At 44.8% G+C, this 19,889-nt stretch overlaps 1 protein-coding gene across 1 annotated transcript; it reads right to left on the reverse strand.

The window, feature by feature from the left end:
* Positions 1-5,364: 5,364 nt before the first annotated feature.
* Positions 5,365-11,087, reverse strand: fhl5 (four and a half LIM domains 5). Its single transcript, XM_077238199.1, has 6 exons — positions 8,784-11,087; positions 8,399-8,569; positions 8,018-8,192; positions 7,723-7,892; positions 5,941-6,127; positions 5,365-5,828 (listed from the first exon to the last, which is right to left on the reverse strand). Exons 2-6 carry the CDS (start codon positions 8,555-8,557, stop codon positions 5,677-5,679), a joined length of 843 nt encoding a protein of 280 aa, XP_077094314.1. The 5' UTR covers positions 8,558-8,569; positions 8,784-11,087; the 3' UTR covers positions 5,365-5,676.
* Between the last annotated feature and the right edge of the window lie 8,802 nt (positions 11,088-19,889).

A 19,889-nucleotide genomic window follows, 5' to 3' on the forward strand; every position in this document is an offset into this window, starting at 1 on the left:
TGAAGCATGAATGAAATCAGTCAATGGAGAGAATGAGCGTACGGCGAGTGACGTCATCGACCAGGAAGCTATAAATATCCCCTGAGTACACAACACGCCAGCTTTTAGTTACTTCAGCAGCTCTGTGTGTGTCTGAATCTGTCGATTGTGTTTGTCTGTTTTGTCAGGAGTTTTCACTATATATATTTTATATAAAAAAACCAATATGAGCGAGCAGTATAAGAAGTGTGTTCCCCCCTGTACTCGGCACATCACGGGTGGGGATTCACACGAGCTAAGTGTGGCTTGTTTGGGAGTGCAGCAATGCCCAGTCGGCTCTCGAGGGAGTCGATTGTCAGCATTGCGAGCGTTTTCCCTTGAGAACTCTGCGCTCGCGGCGATCGCTCTTCGAGGAGAGTGATTTGCTGCGAGCTCCCCGAGGCTCGGGTCCCGCTTCTGTTGAGGCAGAGCGGCGGCGCTTGTCTTGGGGCTCGCAGATGGATCTCGCTGGCGACGTTGAGACGGGCTCCGCCCAATCTCAGCTATCTCCGACGAGATCTAGTGCCTCTCACCCGGCTCTGGAAGCACGCGCTGCGGCGGTTACTTCTGCCCGGGTGGAGGCACATGATGATGTTGAATTGAGATTTTCCAGTTCTGAGGAGCTGGATGTCGAAAGTTTATTATCAGAGAAAACTAGTTTATCACATTATACTGCAAATGAAGAAGGTTTGATGGATGTATTATCTCGGGCTGTTGAAAAGCTAAAAAAAATTAAAAAAAATAACAGTATCGAGTGGCCAGCTGATAGACAGGTTTCTAGAATTAAAAGCAATCTAGATGATAGATTTCTGTCTGCACGACCTCAACCTTCTAGCCGGTGCTTACCGTTCTTCCCAGATCTTCATGCTGAGGTTTCAAAGACCTGGGTTAGACCGGTTTCAAGCAGAATTTACACAAGTCAGTCCAATGCTTATGGTAACATTGTTGGTGCTAAATCTGCTGGTTATGTGACGATACTGTAGGCGGAGGAGACGCTTGCGAGCTATCTCTCTCCTGCTTCATCGTCTTCACTTAAAGCACCGGCTCTTCCACCAAAAAATAAATAAATAAATAAATATATATACCTCTGTGCTGGTGGGGAAGGCTTACTCGGTGGCTCGGCAGGCGGCTGCATGTTTGCATACGATGACTTTTATGCAGGCTTTTCAGGCCGACCTGCTCAAAGGAAATCTGAGGGGGGTCCCCGCCGAGAGAGACTTGCGTTCACCTCCCTTAAGGGTGCCCTGTCTCTCCCGGCGCCCTCAGGGGCCCGTCCTACTAACCCTGCCGAAACAGGGCGTAGAAGGGTCTGGCGAGTGCTTTCCCGAGGGACGCTCGCCGCCTCTAAGGAGGGTTCTAGTGTGTTCAGACCAGTCGTTCCCTGCCGGTGCGCCGTTACAGGGCACTGTGTCTGTCACGCAGAATGTTCAACCAGAGCAAAGTCTTTCGTCGAGTTCGTCTTCAAAAAGAGCACAGCAGAAGCGGAGTGTCACGTCTCGTGCCCCCCTGCAGAGAAACTGGAGGGACGAGGCGGGGTGCTCTCCGGCGCGGCCTTCTCGGGGCAGGACTGATCTGAGGACAGTCATTGTCGCCAGAAAGGCCGCGTCGAAAAAGTCCTGACGGGCTGAACGTCAGGACTCTGAGGGTGGTCCCCATCGGGAAAAACTTGAGTTCACCGCACAAAAACACGGTGCCCTGTCTTTCTCGATGCCCTCAGGGGTCTGTTCTACTAACCCTGCCTATACAGGGCGTAGAGAGACTCGGCGAGCGATTTCCCGAGGGACGCTCGCCCCCTCCAAGGAGGGTTGTGGAGTGCTCAGACCAGCTGTTTCCTGCCAGTATGTTACAGGGCGCTGTGTCTGTCACTCGGGATGTTCATCCGGAGGCCAGCCTCGAGAGGCTGGTTCCCTTAGTAGAGTTCCTGGCGGAATGGGTCCCCCACCCAGCAGGGAGTTAGGATACTACTTCATCAAAAAAAAAAAAAAATCCTGACGTGCTGAACGTCAGGGTTCTGAGGGTGGTCCCTATCGTGAAAGACCTGAGTTCACTGCACAAGAACACGGTGCCCTGTCTTTTCCGATGCCCTCAGTGGTCTGCTCTACTAACCCTGCCTTCACAGGGCGTAGAGAGACTCGGCGAGCGATTTCCCGAGGGACGCTCGCCCCCTCCGAGGAGGGTTGTGGAGTGCCCAGACCAGCTGTTCCCTGCCAGTACGTTACAGGGCGCTGTGTCTGTCACTGGGGATGTTCAAATCAGATCCGAGGACTGGTTTGTCATGATAGATCTAAAGGACGTTTACTTCCATGTATCTATCCTCCCTCAACACAGGAAGTTCCTGAGGTTCGCTTTCGGGGGCGAAGCGTACCAATATCGGGTTCTTCCGTTCGGCCTAGCACTGTCACCCTGAACATTCACGAAGTGTACGGATGCTGCTATAGCCCCGCTGAGGTTACAGGGCATCCGCTTTCTGTACTAAATAGACGATTGCTTGATTCTAGCTCAATCGGAACAACAGGCGGTTCGGCACCGAGATGTCGTTCTTGCTCATATCAAGTGACTGGGGCTGAGGCTCAACGCCAAAAAGAGTGTTCTTTCTCCATTACAGAGAACCACTTTTCTAGGTGTAGTGTGGGATTCAACGACGATGCAGGCACGATTGTCACCTGCTCGTATTGCTTTGATTCTCGCTGCAGTAGATCAGGTCAAGCTAGGCCAGTCATCCACTGTAAAATAGTTCCAGAGACTGCTAGGTCTCATGGCAGCTGCGTCCAACGTGATACCTCTTGGCCTCTTGCACATGAGACTGTTACAGTGGTGGCTCAGGACCAAGGGATTCTCCCCGAGGGGAAATCCGCTTCGCATGATCGTGAGTTTGCGACGGTGTCATCACGCCCTGATCATGTGGAAAGATCCTTGGTTTCTGTCCCAAGGCCCTGTGTTAGGAGCTCCTTGTCGTCGCGTTATGCTAATGACAGATGCCTCTCTCACGGGTGGGCTCAGGGTCTGTGGGAGGACCATCATCGTCTGTGGCACTTAAACTGCCTAGAGATGTTGGCGGTGTTTCAGGCTCTGAAACACTTCCTCCCAGACCTAAGGGGCCACCATGTTCTTGTCCAGACAGACAACACATCGGTGGTTTCTTATATCAACCATCAGGGGGGTTTGCGTTCTCGCCCGCTGTACAAACTGGCACGTCAGATCCTTCTATGGTCCCAGGGGAAAATTCTTTCTCTGAGAGCTTTTATCTCCCGGGGTATTTAAATCAGGGGGCAGACATCCTGTTAAGACAGGGGCCGAGGCCCGGGGAATGGAGTCTTCACCCCGAGGTGGTGGAACTCCTATGGAAACATTTCGGTCTTGCCGAGGTAGACCTATTTGCTTCTCGAGAAACATCACACTGCCCGCTGTGGTTCTCTCTCAGCCATCCAGCCCCGCTGGGGTTGGATGCGATGGTACATCCGTGGCCGAGGTCACGCTTGTACGCTTTTCCCCCGATCGCTCTGCTCCCAGGAGTTCTGGAGAGGGTTCGCCGGGACGGGCTCAGTCTCCTGCTAATAGCCCCGTTCTGGTCGGCCCGGGTATGGTTTGCGGACCTAGTGTCTCTCCTCAACGGCTCTCCCCTAGAGATACCGATCAGGAGAGATCTGCTCTCTCAGGCGAGTGGGTCGATCCTTCACCCCCGTCTAGAGCTATGGAGGCTGTGGGCTTGGCCTCTGAGGGGGCCCAGCTCATAGATTCTGGTCTCTCGGCTGAGGTCGTTGAGACCATCCTCCGATCCAGAGCTCCCTCCACGAGGAAGTTATATGCCGCGAGGTGGAAACTTTTCACCTCTTGGTGTGGAGAGCGCCAGCAGGACCCAGTTAACTGCCCGGTTGGTACAGTCCTGGATTTCCTGCGGGACCGTCTCTCCACAGGGTTATCCCACTCCACACTGAAGGTGTATGTGGCGGCCTTAGCTGCTTACCACACCCCTTCAAGTGGAGGTTCCCTCGGGAAACACCCGCTTATGTCTCGCTTCCTTCGTGTCACCTTGAGGCTGAGGCCTGCAGTTCGCACAAGGGTACCAGCTTGGGATCTGGCCGTCATCTTAGAAGGTCTCTCCCTTGCTCCTTTCGAGCCCATCGAGGAAGTTTCGGAAAAGTTTCTTACTCTAAAGACTATCCTTCTCGCTATCTCATCTCTAAAAAGAATTGGAGATATTCAAGCACTTTCGGTGGCTCCCTCGTGCCTGGAATTTGCTCCTGGTTGGTTAAGGCCTTTCTCTTTCCGAGACCAGGTTATGTTCCTAAGGTTCCAACTGTTTCAGTTAGACCTATAGTTCTGCAGGTTTTCTGTCCTCCGCCTTTTCTGACGTCAGACCAGGAGAAAATTAATTTGCTGTGCCCAGTTTGGGTTTTGATGCTTACGTCCACAGAGCTGCCCTGTGGAGGAGATCGGAACAAATGTTCTTCTGTTTGGGTCACCTAAGAAAGGGTGTCCTGCATCTAGAAAAAGGATGAGCAAGTGGGTGGTCGAGGCCATCTCACTTGCTTATGGTTCGGCCCATCAGCCTTCACTTTGGCTGTAAGGGCTCATTCCACCCGGAGTATGGCTGCTTCTACAGCTCTTCTTTCAGGAGCTTCTCTTCAGGACGTTTGTGATGCGGCAGGCTGGTCCTCACCGCACACTTTCGTTAGATTTTATTCCCTCGATCTTAGCTCCACTCCCGGGGCTCAGGTTCTCTCGTCGGTTTGTGTCTCCTAATGACACACGACGGGGATTTGGTCGTATGGGGATGTGGGTATTGCGTTCCCACTGCGATTTCACGCAGCGGTAGTCCCTGAAGGGGAACGTCCCGGGTTACGTATGTAACCCTAGTTCCCCGAAGGGACGGACGCTGCGTGTCCTGCCATACTCTCGGCATCCCCTTGGGTCGCTGCTTCAGTAACTTTTAAGCTGGCGTGTTGTGTACTCAGGGGATATTTATAGCTTCCTGGTCGATGACGTCACTCGCCGTACGCTCATTCTCTCCATTGACTGATTTCATTCATGCTTCAGACGCGTCACGCTGAGGGCGTTCCCACTGCGATTTCACGCAGCGTCCGTCCCTTCGGGGAACTAGGGTTACATACGTAACCCGGGACGTTTTATGCATGTAAAATGTAGTCTTTCTATCCAAGGAAAATAAACCAAAAATATATCTCAGAGATGTATAAGCTTAGCTCAGATGCCCTATATATATATAGATATAGAATCATTCCCACCTTTCACCTCATTCATAGTGGCCATTACGTAATGCATGCATTGTAGTTGTAGTATGTGGAAGTGCATGTTTATGTGTCTTTAGATTAAAAAAACAGGCAGTAGACCAGAAGAAAACACAAGTTTATTGACTAAAAGCGCAAGTTGTGTGTGCTTGACCTTTTCAAACATTTTCAATATTATTCCACGCTTTATGAGGACAATTGTTTCCAAATTTTCATTACTGTAAACTTATTAAACAAAACATTAAGCATCCTAATCAGCAGGCAACACAGATAATTAATCTATTCATTGTTCATGTTTATTCATCATTCCATTTATGTGAGCAGAAGTCAAATCTAAATCTATTTTGCCTTCAATAGCTTTCCTGCAACATTTGGACGCTGTGCTGCTGTTGTGGTTGTCTGACCCTGGACCTCACTTCTCCCTTCCACAGTCGGTGCACAGGATGTCATCCCGCTGGGTGAGGAATCCACGGCCCACCAGAGACACAGAGCACTGCATACACGTGAAACACTCACTGTGCCACTGCCGCTCTTCGAACGAGATGTACTTAGCACCTGCCAAGCCTGGACACACACACATAGTTGTTTTACAGTCAAGTACGATGCTGATGTAATTTTTAATTTTAATTTAGAGGCGTATAAAAATAGCCGCCAGATGTAAAAAATGAAAACATACTAGTAATTGGCTTAGTGCAGCCCACACACTTCTTGGCATACAGATTGCTGAAGCAATCCAGGCAGTATGGGTAGTTTTCTCTCGAGGTAAAGCGCTGGCCTGCCAGTTGTCTCTTGCATCCAATGCAAGTGAAACACTCACGGTGCCAGGGCTTATCGAGATACGTGACACCTCCAGTTGTAATGGACTACAGAATTGAAAGTGTGGATTTCAGTACAGAACATTAAGTGTAGGACAATATTGCACATTTAAAGGAATAGTTCACTCAAAAATGAAAGTTCTAACCCGATCTCATGAGAAAACACAACTTTAACCACCAATTAGTTAAAACGTAAAATAGAGTTTAATGAGTTGATCACGTTTGCAGGTATCACTCATGAAGATGATTCAAATAACTGGCTTAATTAAACCTCCAAAAACTCAGGAGATCACAGGAACAAACCCCTTTCTAGACGAGAACTGACAGAGAACGGAACTGAACCAGAGGTATAAATACTCAGGGAGAATTCAATCAGACACATGGTGATAATCAGTAACTAAGGAAACAAACTGGTACACACTAGGAAACTAGGGCTGAATCCGAAATTGCCTCCTAGTTTTCAGGGAAAACTGAACCAACGCACAATGAAACTAAACAGACATAGTATTAACCCTCACAACATGAGAGTTTCAAAAACATTCTGTCATTAACTATGTTTCCATCTAAAGTTGGGAATTTAACTTAATTGGAATGCGCAAAATTGGAATGCGACATAAAACATTTGCGAATAAAAGCACCATTTCCATCCCATGTGTTCAGGAGAACAATACTATCTTCCTGGGAAACTGGTGCAAAATATCTGTAATAAAAATTTAAGTTACTGCAAATGGGGAAGCCACTGGCTCAATAAACGCTGTCGTGTTATTTTGCATTTGAAGGTGGATGCCTGTTTGGAAATGCAAAAAAAGTGATCAGTTGACTTAACTTTAAAAAGTGAGGAAACCCGTTGCCTTAACAATATTAAGTAAATAAACTTCATGCGTATTGAAAAAAATAAGTAAAAAAATGAACATAACTTAATGAAGTTTATTTACTTTTTACTATTACTTTTACTTTAAGGCAACAGGTTTCCTCACTTTATTTTTATTTTCATCTGATCACTTTTTACAGTGTGTGTGAGACAGTTCTGGGAGGTAAAATATACCCCAGCACGTCTTCTTATCAGATAAAAAAATTATCTGCCTCAATTGAGTGTATACGTTTTATGCAAATGTTTAGAATTTATGCACATATTAGCATTTCCATCTAGCCTTTTTAGTAAATGTGATATCACAAAATTTGCATAAAAATAGGTGGATGGAAACATAGCAATTTTTGACTCATCCTCATATACTGCTTGCTCATTTCAATACAATTGCAATAAATGGGGTCAAAGCTTTCATGGTTGAAGAAAAATGCAAAAGCACTATAAAGTATTATGGAAGTACAGTCCATTCAATTCATGCACTATATGCCACATCTTTTGGTGCGAAATGAGAGGTTTGTGTGAGAATTTGGCTATGTGGTGCTTTTGCATACTTTTTGAATCTCAAAACCCCCGGTTGCATGAAAAAATTACCAGTGCATTTTTCTTTTCCCAAAACATTTTCCTTTTCTTTTTGTATGCCACATTAAAAATACAGCCATACTTGTTTGGAAAAACATGAGGGTATGCGTGATGTAATTTTTGGCTAAACTATAACTTAATATAAGCACTGTAATATTGTTTTACAAATGTCTGATTCCTTGCAAGCTTGACTTACTTTTTTACAAGCACAACATTGGTAGGCGAATTGCTTCTCAAAACAAGGGACACAGAAGTAATTGTTATCTTTAGGGATGAAAGACTTGGTTCCTATTGGCTGCTGACAGCGTTGACACAGAAAGCATGTTTCATGCCAGCTGTTCCCCTTGTACTCCATTTTTCGTGATCCTAACACATGAGCAGAAGGCCACCTTTTTACACTGAGATCCTTAACATTTCATGAGATGTTTTTATGAAATAATTATAGTTACAATTCAATTTTTCAAAACAGATAAAGATGCAAAGCGTTTTACCTGGCATGATAGTCTTCTTGCAGGTGCTGCACTTGGAAGAATACTCATGAGAATAGCACTCGGTGCAAAGCATAAGGTCATCTTTAGCAGCAAATGGTTTTTCCACCAATGATCGACTGCATTTGGCGCACTTGAAGCAGTTTTCATGCCAGTGCCGGTCCTTGTAGGAAAGGTCCTTTATTATGCATGCAGAGAAAGTCTGGTTAGAAGCTTGCCAACCTGTTCTGACTTTCTGTCACTCATTTTAAGTCTTTATTAATTGCTCTCACAAACTTTTGGTTCAGTTGCATTAAAAATAATTAGTTTAATGTAATTAATCTAATTTTCAAACGTACTGTAAATGTGTGAATCGTGATGGCGGTAATTGTTTCTAATACCTACCTTACAGTTGCACCCAATCGGCAAAGAACACACCTCACAGCAGTTAGCAAACAGATTCTCATAGCATTTTGTGCAATATTGTGTGTCCTCCTTAAGGATGTATTTCTTTCCGAGCAAAGTGTCCTTGCAGTAATGGCAGTCAAATCGTTCCGTAGACATCGTTGTTTATGTCTTAAAAGCAGTAAACAGAACCATAAAAATGTTACAACATACCAGGCTAAAGCAATCAGAGAGGTGTCATCCACAAAATACGAACGGCACTTAAAATAGACGCAACATGCTAAAATGATGGCCACTGCAAACTAGGTTCCTTCTGTAGCATCTTAAACCACCTTGAAGATATCAGAAGAGCAGACTGCCATTTGTAATAGTGAGTAAAACTCACCTTCAGTTACTCAATGTGCTTCTGAGGGGCTGCAGGGAGAGACGGGCAGTGATTGAGTGGATGCATTAAAATGACCCTCTATAAATACGATTGCTCTTATTAGCTGAAATCCCTGGGGAGATTGGTCAGTTGGTTATCTCTGCACCTTTTATGGGAGTCCAATCACAACACATGCCTTATTGTCAAGATGATAAGTGAATGGTGCCATTGAAATGTTATTCAAGTTGTGTACTCTTAAATCAGTGATTGGACTCTGAGACATTTGGACAAGTACTTTTCATTAAATATCCTGTAAGACTTACAGAAATCATAAATTTACCCAAATGAATTTAGCCAAATTAACACAGTTACAATACTTTGTGTCTCACATATCAGTGAAATTAGCGATTGCTCTGACCTCAGATACTTGATATCTTGCTGTATCCACATCTGAGCCCTCAAGCAACTGCTGAAGGCTTAGAGAGAGTTGAAAGTAAATGTTGCAGTGGTTGCCAAGCTTCTCTGTGACTACTAAAATTGCTTTGGGTTGATTGGACCTCTGTGTACAAGAAATATGAAGCAATTTCCACAACTTAACAGGTTTCACACAGGGGGTTTCTGGGACATTAAATATCATTATAGTGTTTACAAAAACATTCTCTTGCCAACTATTCTAACTCTTAAGTATTCAAATTCTTGGGTAAAATGTTTTTAAATAAAGTTGAAGTCATGCAACTATGGTGTAGTTTGTTTGTAGCTTTAAGGTAAAACGCCTAGGTAAAAGCAATTGCATTTAAGTTTCAAAATTCATAAAAGTTGCAGTTATTCATGAAAATTATCGTGATGAACAAAGCATGTAAGAATCATTAATGAGGTGTCACAATATATCATGTCGCAATATATCGCAAAAATGCAACAATATGTGTCGTGCATAGTGACAATCTGTATTGTGTATAGTTCACCCAAAATAAAAAATTCAAGTTTACAGAGTTTTAGTGTCAGTGCCATATCTAGTCAGTGACAGAGTACAAGCATATTCGTCTAAAATTATTTTGTATTTTCAGCTGCATGAATATTTTGATGCGCAGTGATGCTTGTGGAAAGTTTGCATAAGCTGATATATACATTACATGTAAAGAATCATAATGAACCATTTTGTTTGCAGTAATTTTGCACTTGACACTTGAGCTGCATCCTAATTAGCTGAGTTTGGAGTCATGTCATTTATCAAGAGAGTGAGAGAAATGATCTCGGTGCAAAAATAGCTCAGAAGATCACCGGTTAAAGAACTTAATCCATCATGCATGCAAATAGGGAGGTTAGTCTATTAGAGAAAGCAGTGATCAATGCTACCTTAGTTTTTTCTGCAGTTTCTGGCTCACATCACCTGTTTCAAATCCTGGTGAATGAACAGAAACACTGCATTCATTTCTTGGTGATTTATTCAGTGTTATGACATTCAGTTCATAGGATTCTTCTTTGCAAAAGTGTCTTTTAAAAGTGTGCTGGATGCCAAAAACGACAGTTTGGAGAACCGCATGCCACAATTACGTAACTCTTGACAGCAGTATTTTGGGTCTCATTATTTTCCCAAGAGTTCATATCTGTCTTTTCGTTCTCTTTACCAGGTGTCAACATGACCTGCTAGATGTTTGAATTGATGAACATCCGACGCCAGGGGTTTTAAGGCTCAGAGCATGGTTGTTGCGACCACTAGATTAACCTCCAACAGTGCAGTTAGCAGCTCATCTCAGAATAGACAAACATGCACAGACTTTCGGTTGCTAGGCATCCCAGAGCATGCAGCACGATTGTCTGAAAACTGTGTGTATGTTTATAAGTAATTGTGTGATTTCAAAGATTAAAAGCAGGAAATGTTGGCGAGGAAAAAATCTCTATAATATGAATATCTGGAATCTTTTAAAGGAAGTAATTGGAATTTCAAAAACGTAACATTTTGCTAATGCTAATTATGTAATGTGACAATTCACTTATATTTTTTAGAAAATGATTAGCTGCTGCCAGAAAAATGTTAAAGTACCTGAAAACAAGCATTTTTAGCTTTTAGCTTTAATGCATCAGTGCTTTCTAATTTTTGATTTTATTGTTTACTTTTAGTTATTTTAGTACTTCAACTTACACTTTTTTCGGTTAGTTGGCGATGAAATATTTTCATATTAAGTTCATATTAAGTTAATATTAAGTCTTTAAGTTTAAAATGTTCATCTAATATTTGCATTGATGTTATTTCAGCTTTATTTCAATTAGTTATATATATATATGCAAAATACAAGCATTTTCACCAGAAGTCTCACAATTGTGAACCCCATTGCATGTAAAACAGAACAGTTTATTTACAATGTGTTGGACTAATATTCATTCTCTGGCATTATTGCATCAAGAGAACATGTGATAACTTTATCAAACTTTTTTTCCCTGTTACTGAATCGATAAGCCAATTTTACAATTGTATACTTACCAACAGTCTATTTAATATGTTGTGACACATCTGCTGTAAAATCTGCTGATCTGACACTGATTATAAGAAGGCATCTCTTCAGCTACTTCATTCTCACACATTTTACTCAGGACTAAGATGCTTAACAAAGTGTTGACAGCATAAGTGAAGTCATTGGGTTGAGATCAGGTGGCCTTTACAGCAATAAGTGGTCTCACACCATTCAGTTTCTCTGAGTTGACGATTGCCTTTCCCAGCTGCTCCGAACAGGCAAGCCTCGGCAGAGCTCTCAGTTGGAAATAAGATAGGCTTGGTGGACAAAGAGACAAAGAGGCAAAATCGCAAACCCTATGATCTTGCAGAACTGTAAACCCCTTCAGGGATTTTGAGACGCTCTCTCAGCGATGCCCAGGCAGGATTGGTGGGACAAGGTGACAGGATTTGCCATAAAAGCTGCTTGTGTTACTGTAGGACACTGTGGAGTTCACTAATGCTTACTGCAAAATTTGCAGTTATCAACTAGATTTTCACATTTTCTTTGTGCTACCATTGTGCTATGATGATGGGCTGTTGCTAGGCAGTTGCTAAGGTGTTTTTAAGTCAAACGAGCCAACTTCAAGTCTCTGATAATAACAACATGTCAATCTCATTTCTTAACTATTTTACATTTTGCTGAATTGGTGGCTAATTTGTATTAATTCGTACAATCTCATATGTACATTTTCATACAATCTGCTTACGCCCAAATGATTGTTATGTTTTGAGATGTACTTCATACTTGATACTTTTTTCTAAAAATCGTGGAGGCCAAAGCGTAGCCGGAGTGACAATCGGCTTAGGTGAAGCCAGGAAGCTAGAGAACTAAGGCGTAGCCGTTGGGACTGAGGACCAAGGGAGAGCCCAATGGAGCCAAAGGGGTGGAGGGACAAAGCGCAGCTGAAGGCTCTGAAGTCTGTGGCGCGACAACTGTCCAAGGTGTAGCCCGAGGGACGAGGGAGCCTCGGAGGAGCCGTAAGGACGACGGTCCCATGTGGAGCTGAGGGAGCGAGGAGCCAAGGTATAGCTGACTGGTCGATGGGCCGACGTGGAGTGAGGGGCTCGGCAGCCTAACTTACCAAGGCGGAGCTGGAGACTGGAAGACCCGAGGTGGATCCGCACAGCAGAGTGAAGTAGACAGAAGAGCCAAAGAACTGAATGGGAGCCAGTGGAGGCGGGACCAGCAGAGATGCAGGGGACTTGGAGCTGGGCAGGACCAGCGGAAATGGGAGACTACTACTGGGATTATCCTCTTCCAAATCCTCATCATATATTACAGGGGCCCGCTGCAGCTCACCCTCAGCGGTGGGAGTGAGGGTGGAGCTCCATTACATTCCCTCGAACTCCACAAGCACCCCCACGAAGGTGTTGTCGGCTCACATACCTGGTCAGACTTTTCATCTGGCTCGGGCTCCGGGGTGATGACCGGCTCAGCTGTTGTCTACGGCTCTGGCAATTGGCTCTGTGCAGGGCGTGCGAGGCGGCTGGCTGGGCTCTGGATCCAGAATGGGGCTGGTGATGTCCTTCTCAGCGGGTAGATTGTGAACTGTGATGCGTTGTTCACCAGCACCCACTTCACAAAAGCAGCGAAATTCCCCTGAGGACCATCATCTTGACGTGTCTTTGATCTGGGTTGTGGGTGAATCACGGTGTGTATAAAAATGTCCTTGTGTGGCTATCAAGGGTTTGCTCTTCCTGCTCTAAGCAGAGCAGAATGACTGCTGATAAGTCCATTATTATAAACACAGCAAAAAAATATTATCTTGTGGTTCAGTCAGATGCAGGAGATTCAGAGAAATAAACAGTCTTTGATAATAAATCCAAGGAGAAACTCGGGAGATTAAAACTACGTTCAACATAGACAAGACTGAACAAATAACTGAGAGGAACTAAGGGCTGAAGTAAACAGAGTGAGGTTATTAACTGGAACAGAAACAGGTGCTTGAACGGACTAAGGAACTATTACTCACTGGAGCGGACCCTAGGCAGATCCCTAACTGGAAGCATTGTGACCATTGGAACTGGCAATGCTGTAATCCTTGGAGCGGGAATTTCTCTCACTGGTACGGACTCGGAAACATTACTCACTGGAACGGACTCAGGAACATTACTCACTGGAACGGACTCAGGAAGAATACTCACTGGAGCGGATTCTAGGATTTCATTTGCTGGAGCGGATTCGAGGTTTGCTGGAGTGCCCAGACATATTCAGGATTGTCCTGGATGATCCTGGGAGAAATCCTCATTCACTTCAACAATGAAGTCAGAGCTGTTTAGCCAGAGGACATGGTTGATATAAACAACCAAGGATACACTGCATTTACCGGGAGACAGGAATCTATATAATTCATCATCCAGTCCCATCTGAAAACAGGCCTTGAGGGTATGTGTGCCCCAGCTCACCATGTGGTAACATTGTAAAATTCTTCTACATACTGCTCGAGTGGCCGACCATCTTGGCAGAGTGTGAGTAGGAGATGATTTTCTGCCCGTTTTCTTGCCCCAGCCAGATCCATCTCTCTCCTTCTTTTTTTGGTCCTGTATTTTGTCACGGTTGGTAAAGGAGCAAACAGGGCACAGGTGCATGGGATGAATGAATGAAACTAATGGGGAAAACTGGGTCAAAGGAAAATTAATGCTGGGGCCAAACCTAAAAATATTTAATATCTTAAAAGATTTTCAAAATGTGAGAGAACATAAACATGAGGACAAAAAATCCTAGATTTAACAGTTTTGCTACTTATAGTGTGTGGTGTGCCGCAATGTTAAGAAGACAACACACCACACAAAAACAGATTTTCAACCAGAGTCCCGACTGTGAACATGGGAAATCTTGCAAAATCTCTCGAGACTTCAGAATAAACATGGCGGACGATAGGCAGGAATAAATTGCTATGAAATTGTCAACTCTCTTGTGGTATGTTTTACAGGACATGTTGTATAAACACTTGTGCTGTTGCCAAAAATCGACAAGCTGATCCACCATCTTTGATGTCCATATCCATTTCATTCTGTGCTGCCCCATAACTGCGGTTGTTATGCTTCCGTCTTGTCAGCTCGCTTTCTGATTGGCTATCGTTTCGTTCCACCTTATAATCAACAGAGTAAGTGCGCGTTTGTCCTCTGGGTTCCGCACACACATCAGGATTTCTGATCGAATATTTACAATTCACGACCGGAGAGGCTCCGACTTTCTGCAGGTTTGTTCACTCTTAACCCACCTCACACCACAGGAAAATCTGATAAAATAATCTGTAGGACCATCAAGATAATCGGGACTTCACTTAGTATTGTCGGAAGGGGAGAAATCAGCTTGAATATCTTGTGGTGTGGCCCCAGCATAACACAGAAGACAAAAATCCAAAAACACAAAGGCAAAACAAAACATAACCCTGACAGTTGTTGTTGTTTAGTTTATACCAATGTTTTGTGTTATTTAATCATGTAACTGACCAAATACTGTAGTGTACTTTTGGAGAAGCCTGAAGCAATCATCCAGCTAAAACAAACACTTAATTTGTTTATGAATTCATAATAAATATGCCTTCTCATGATTCTCCCGAAAAAATTACAGGGCCTTAAATTTCATGGGTAGTTTCATTGAATTTTGGCAGCAATGCTTCAGATGGTATTGTGTAAAATCTGCTTGGTGATCTACATTATTTATCTGTTTGTGGATTTTGTTGATCAGATCTTTAAATATCCCAGTGCAGAATAGAATTTAATGCCTAAGCTCAGTCCTATATGGATTTACACTCTGATTATATTCTTGTCCTCTGCATGTGCGTGCACGCACACACACACACACACACACACACACACACACACACACACACACACACACACACACACACACACACACACAACGTGCAAAGAAACATACATGCAAAGAAACATACACATTACGTTTTCAAAGTAATACAGAAATATGTAGTAACTGGATTAACTTTACCACTTCATCTGGCATATAGCCTGAACAACTGTGACCTATTGTTTTGAATGCCAGAGTATCAACAGAGAGGTCACAACAACAGTTGCGGATTTGATGGCCAGCACACCAAACTGCCCCTGTGGTGTCATCATTCAGTGTAAAGTGGATTTGGTAGGCTATTTTTACCAGTCTGAGATATGTTTCTGAAAAAGCATGTTGCTGTTTGCCTAATGCGGGTGGTGAAATTCTGTAGGCTTGCAGTTGTTTTTTCAATGCAGTCGCTTAAAGAAACAGTTCACATTTTTTTTACTCATCCTCATTTCATTTTAAGTCAGTTTGCTATAATTTTATTTCAGTGGAATCCTAAACGTAGTATTTTTGTAGTTTCTTTTTGTAGAATGACTGTTTATAGTCAACATGTCAGTCAATGTTCTAAAGCGGTGGAGACTCACCAAACCTAATTATTTAATAACAAGTATAGTTTTAAAGGCTCGTTCACCTCAAAAACAAAATCTATAAAGATCACTATAACAATAACTATATCAGCATCCAACGCACAATATCATTCAGGGGTGCATTTCCCAAAGCCAACTATGGTTGCAAGTTCCGTCGTTACCAATAGAGTTCAATGGAAATTGAGATCATAGTTGGCTAATGTGCTTTTGGGAAACGCACCCCTGGTTATTATAAGCACAGTGCAGTTATGTCATCTGCCAATTTAAATGCTTGATCTCTTTTAAGCAGGATGGATGTTATCCTATCATTAATGGGCCATAATTTAATATTTTTTTAATATTAATTATTATATATTATTATTAATTATAAATTATTTATTATATGTATTTAGTATGAATAAAACCTAGAATATAATGTTTTATTGTTCCCTTTTTGAATAGTTGAAATAAGTATAGTTCCTAAACATAATTTTGGGAGAAGAGAACCCATCTAATCTTTCAGTCAACTGCCGGGACATATAAGCAGCCACTCAACTTTCTCAGCATCAGCTGTTTAGGCATCTGGATGTTCCATCATCAAAATATGTCAGATCTCCTGGAAATCAAGCTATTCCCGTCCGACGACAAATTCTCCAGTGTCCCAGAGATGCCTGCCATCTTACCTCAACCAAGACCAGATCATTCCACCTTGAAATGTGATTCGTCTACAGAGTGCCCAGGTCATCAGCTCCAGAACTTGTACAAGCCGCATTTAAGAAGACTGCTCTCTCCACCTCCATCAATACTGATAGCTTCCTTTATCTACCTTTCTCCTTCTCCTCAGACTTTGTCTCTACCCACTTATGTAGACTCTTCTTTAATCCCCCCTGTTTCAAAATGGTTCGTAAACAGCCTCCGTCAAGCACTCTTTACGTCTAGTATCCATTTTTCCTCGCATCCTCAAAGACCCAATATACAATCTTCTGGTAAGTTCTTAAAACACTCCCACTCCCCCCAAAATTCCCTATGAGCAAAATTTAACACCCCTCAGCTCCTTGTTCTTCCCTGCTGCAGCAAAATAGTTGCTACCAACAAGTGAGCTAATCTCAAAGCAGCCAATCATGCTTCCTCGACTGCTCCTATCTAGTCTTGGCCAGCGTGAGTAACCACCTAACGTAGTTCCATAGCCGATCCCGCTCTCAATAACCCACATGCTCCTCTTCCAGGCATGAGACAGAAATCCCATATCACTCAACTTTTTTCCTTCTGTTTGTACTTTCCATCTTTATTCTTACAAAGGGGCATAATTCAAAGTGAGACTGCCTCCGCTGAACCCCCTAAAACTTTTCCCTCATCTTCTGGTGAAGATCAAAGCGTGAGGATGAATCCCACCTTTTTCTTTTCTTCCTATTTCCCACTCTCTTTTTTCTGCAAACTGTACTGGTCAGGAAGCAGATACTTCAGCAAGGACACCTCCATTCCATCCACCTTCTCATCCAACCTTCACATCCACAGCTATTTCTGATTTAGATCACAGCGTGAGGATGCCTCCGCAGTTGGTCCCACCTTTTTTTCATATCCAGGGTCCTGGCAGGGGTAATATCCATGCACCCCAATTTTTGGCAGTTGTTCAGCTTTTACTGGCACACAATATTTTGTACCAAGTCAACGACTTCACCCTATTCATTGGCGCCGCCCCCTGTATGGTTTCGGAGAATACTAAGGTCATTGGTTTGCCTCAACTTGGCCACCCAAACTTCCTCTTTCCACTCATTCTGACGAATCAACTGCCTTGTTCCAGCTATATACCGTCAACAAAAAACCCATTCCTTATTTTGTGACAACCAAGCAACAGTCCGTTTCATCAAAAAAGGCCATTCTCATGCTCCAAAAACCATGCCCCTGCTGAGGCATATGTACATCCGCCTGTCACCAACTCATTGTGAAAGCCAAACATATTCCAGGCCATTAAAACCAAATCGTTTGCGCTCTTTCTCGTTTTCTTTTTCAGAAATTCTGAACATTGGCTCCAGAAGCAGACTCCAACCCGACCCCAGTTCCTCCCTATTCAGATCTATTATTCCTGTCATGATTCTGCCATCATGTCTTTTGATTTCTCTGGTCTTGTGGCAGAATCATGACAGACCCATGTTTTGTGTACAAGCACATGGCCTTTTGCTTGGGCCATGTGCTTGTGTTGTCTCGTTACGTAACCCAGCCCCCTTGATATCCTCGCCTTGTCATTATTGTCTAGTCAGTTTCACCTGTCCTCGTCATTAGTGTTCCCTATTTAATCCCCTTGTGTTTGCTGTCCTGGGTCGGTTCATTGTGTCAAACAATGTGTGTATCAGAACAGAACCCACAACAGAACCCAGCAGACAGTATGCCTGACGATCATCCTGACGATCTTGTACATTGGTGGCAGGAGGCGATTTCCAATTCCAGGAATGGAAAGCTTCCGTTTCCTTCCCAGGGGGAGCGGACCTTGAGACAGTATGCCCGGGTAGCGGAGGAGAGGCGGTTCTCCTTGCCTGAGATTCTAGTAAATCGCTACCTCATCGCGGGCCTAAACGTTCTGCCTTCTCTGGCTGAACAGGAGAGTCTGGTTTGCCGCCCGTTCCCGGATATGGTGGCCTGCTTGTCAAGGAAGGATTCGCAGGCTCCCACCATGTCGTCTTCACCCGGCACGCTGCCCGTGATCCCGGAGGGTCGCGAATTAGCGGTGGTCACGCTAGAGAACCTGGCTCATCTCGTTTCGACTCCAGAGGTGTCTTCCACACCCACTGACCTCCGTGGTAAACGAGGGAGACGGGTTTCTTGGGATTCCCCCTCGGACTCATCGTCATCTGACCTCACCCAACCAGAAGTGGTCTTCCCTGTTCCCGTTTCGTCTTCCGTTGAGCCCGGCCAGCCGATCGCGAGCCCTGCTGTGACCATTGCCCCGTGGCCAAAGAGAAAGAGGAGAAAGAAGGGAGCTTCCTGTTTTCCATCGCCATCTTCTCCTGAGTCTGCTGCCGCAAGTTCTGTTAATGAGGCTGCAACAGTAAGCGCTGTTCCAGAGTCTGCAGCCACGACCGCTGTTCCTGAGGCTGCAACAGTAAGCGCTGTTCCAGAGTCTGCAGCCACGACCGCTGTTCCTGAGGCTGCAACTATAAGCATTGTTCCAGAGTCTGTGGCTGAGATCGCTGTTCCTGAGGCTGCAACGCTAAGCGCTGTTCCTGAGTCTTCAGCTGTGACCGCTGTTCCTGAGGCGGCATCTGTGAACGCTTGTCCTGAATCTGCTGCTGGAAGCGCGATTCCTGAGACCGCGGTTGAGAGGGCGAGATCTGATGCAGTGAAGCCTGCCGTGAGAGCCACGGCCGATCGAGCGGCTGATGCAGTTTTGCAGTCTGTTTCTTCTCAACATGAAATGCCTGTCATCATAGCTGCCAGGACCCTGCCTGATTATTTGTCGTGTCTAGTCAAGATCCTCGAAGTCCCTGTTCGTCCTGTCTTGCCCTCAGTCCCTGAGCCTGCCGCCGAGAGCGCTGCAACCGAGCCTGCCGCCGAGAGCGCTGCAACCGAGCCTGCCGTCGAGAGCGCTGCACCCGAGCCTGCCGCCGAGGGTGCAGTTTCAGAGCCTATGGCGGTCACCGAATTGGAGTTCTGGAGCGTTGATCCTGGGTCTACCTCTGGGAGCTCTGTTCTTGTTCCCGCCCCCCTACCGCCTGATAATCCCCTTGTCTCCGTTCCACTACCTGCTGCGGCAGTCCCCGCTGTCTCCGGTCATCTGTTTGTTTCCCCTGACTCCCCTGTCAAGTCTCATCCCCAGACTGTTTCCCCGTTCGTCCCTGTCGCCACTAGTCCCCGGACTGTTCCCCCTGTCACCACGAAACCCCGGACTGTTTTGCCCAAGTCCCATCCTCGTGTGTCTTCCTCCAAGCCTGCCCGGATTCCTCGTTTCTTGCCATTATCCCATGGACCTAAGAACCCCAGCACACCCATCCTCCCTGGACCACTCCCCATGAACTCTGTTTTTCCTCCTCCTCCCTTGCCTTGTATGTTGCTTTTGATGTTTCACCCTAACCCTGTTATTGTCTATTCATGTATGCCGTTATTAGTGTTTTCCATGTTTAGTGTTTTCCATGTTTTGTTGGTTTTTTTCTATGTCACAGTCTGTCTTGTCTTGAGTTTCCCTTTGAGGAGCGTCTGGTAGCCGCTCCTTAAGGTGGGGGTTCTGTCATGATTCTTCCATGTCTTTTGATTTCTCTGGTCTTGTGGCAGAATCA

This window comes from Siphateles boraxobius, unplaced genomic scaffold (genome assembly GCF_051911475.1).
Source record: "Siphateles boraxobius isolate OS27281-9 unplaced genomic scaffold, OSU_SipBor_1 22, whole genome shotgun sequence".
Taxonomy (NCBI): Eukaryota; Metazoa; Chordata; class Actinopteri; order Cypriniformes; family Leuciscidae; genus Siphateles; species Siphateles boraxobius.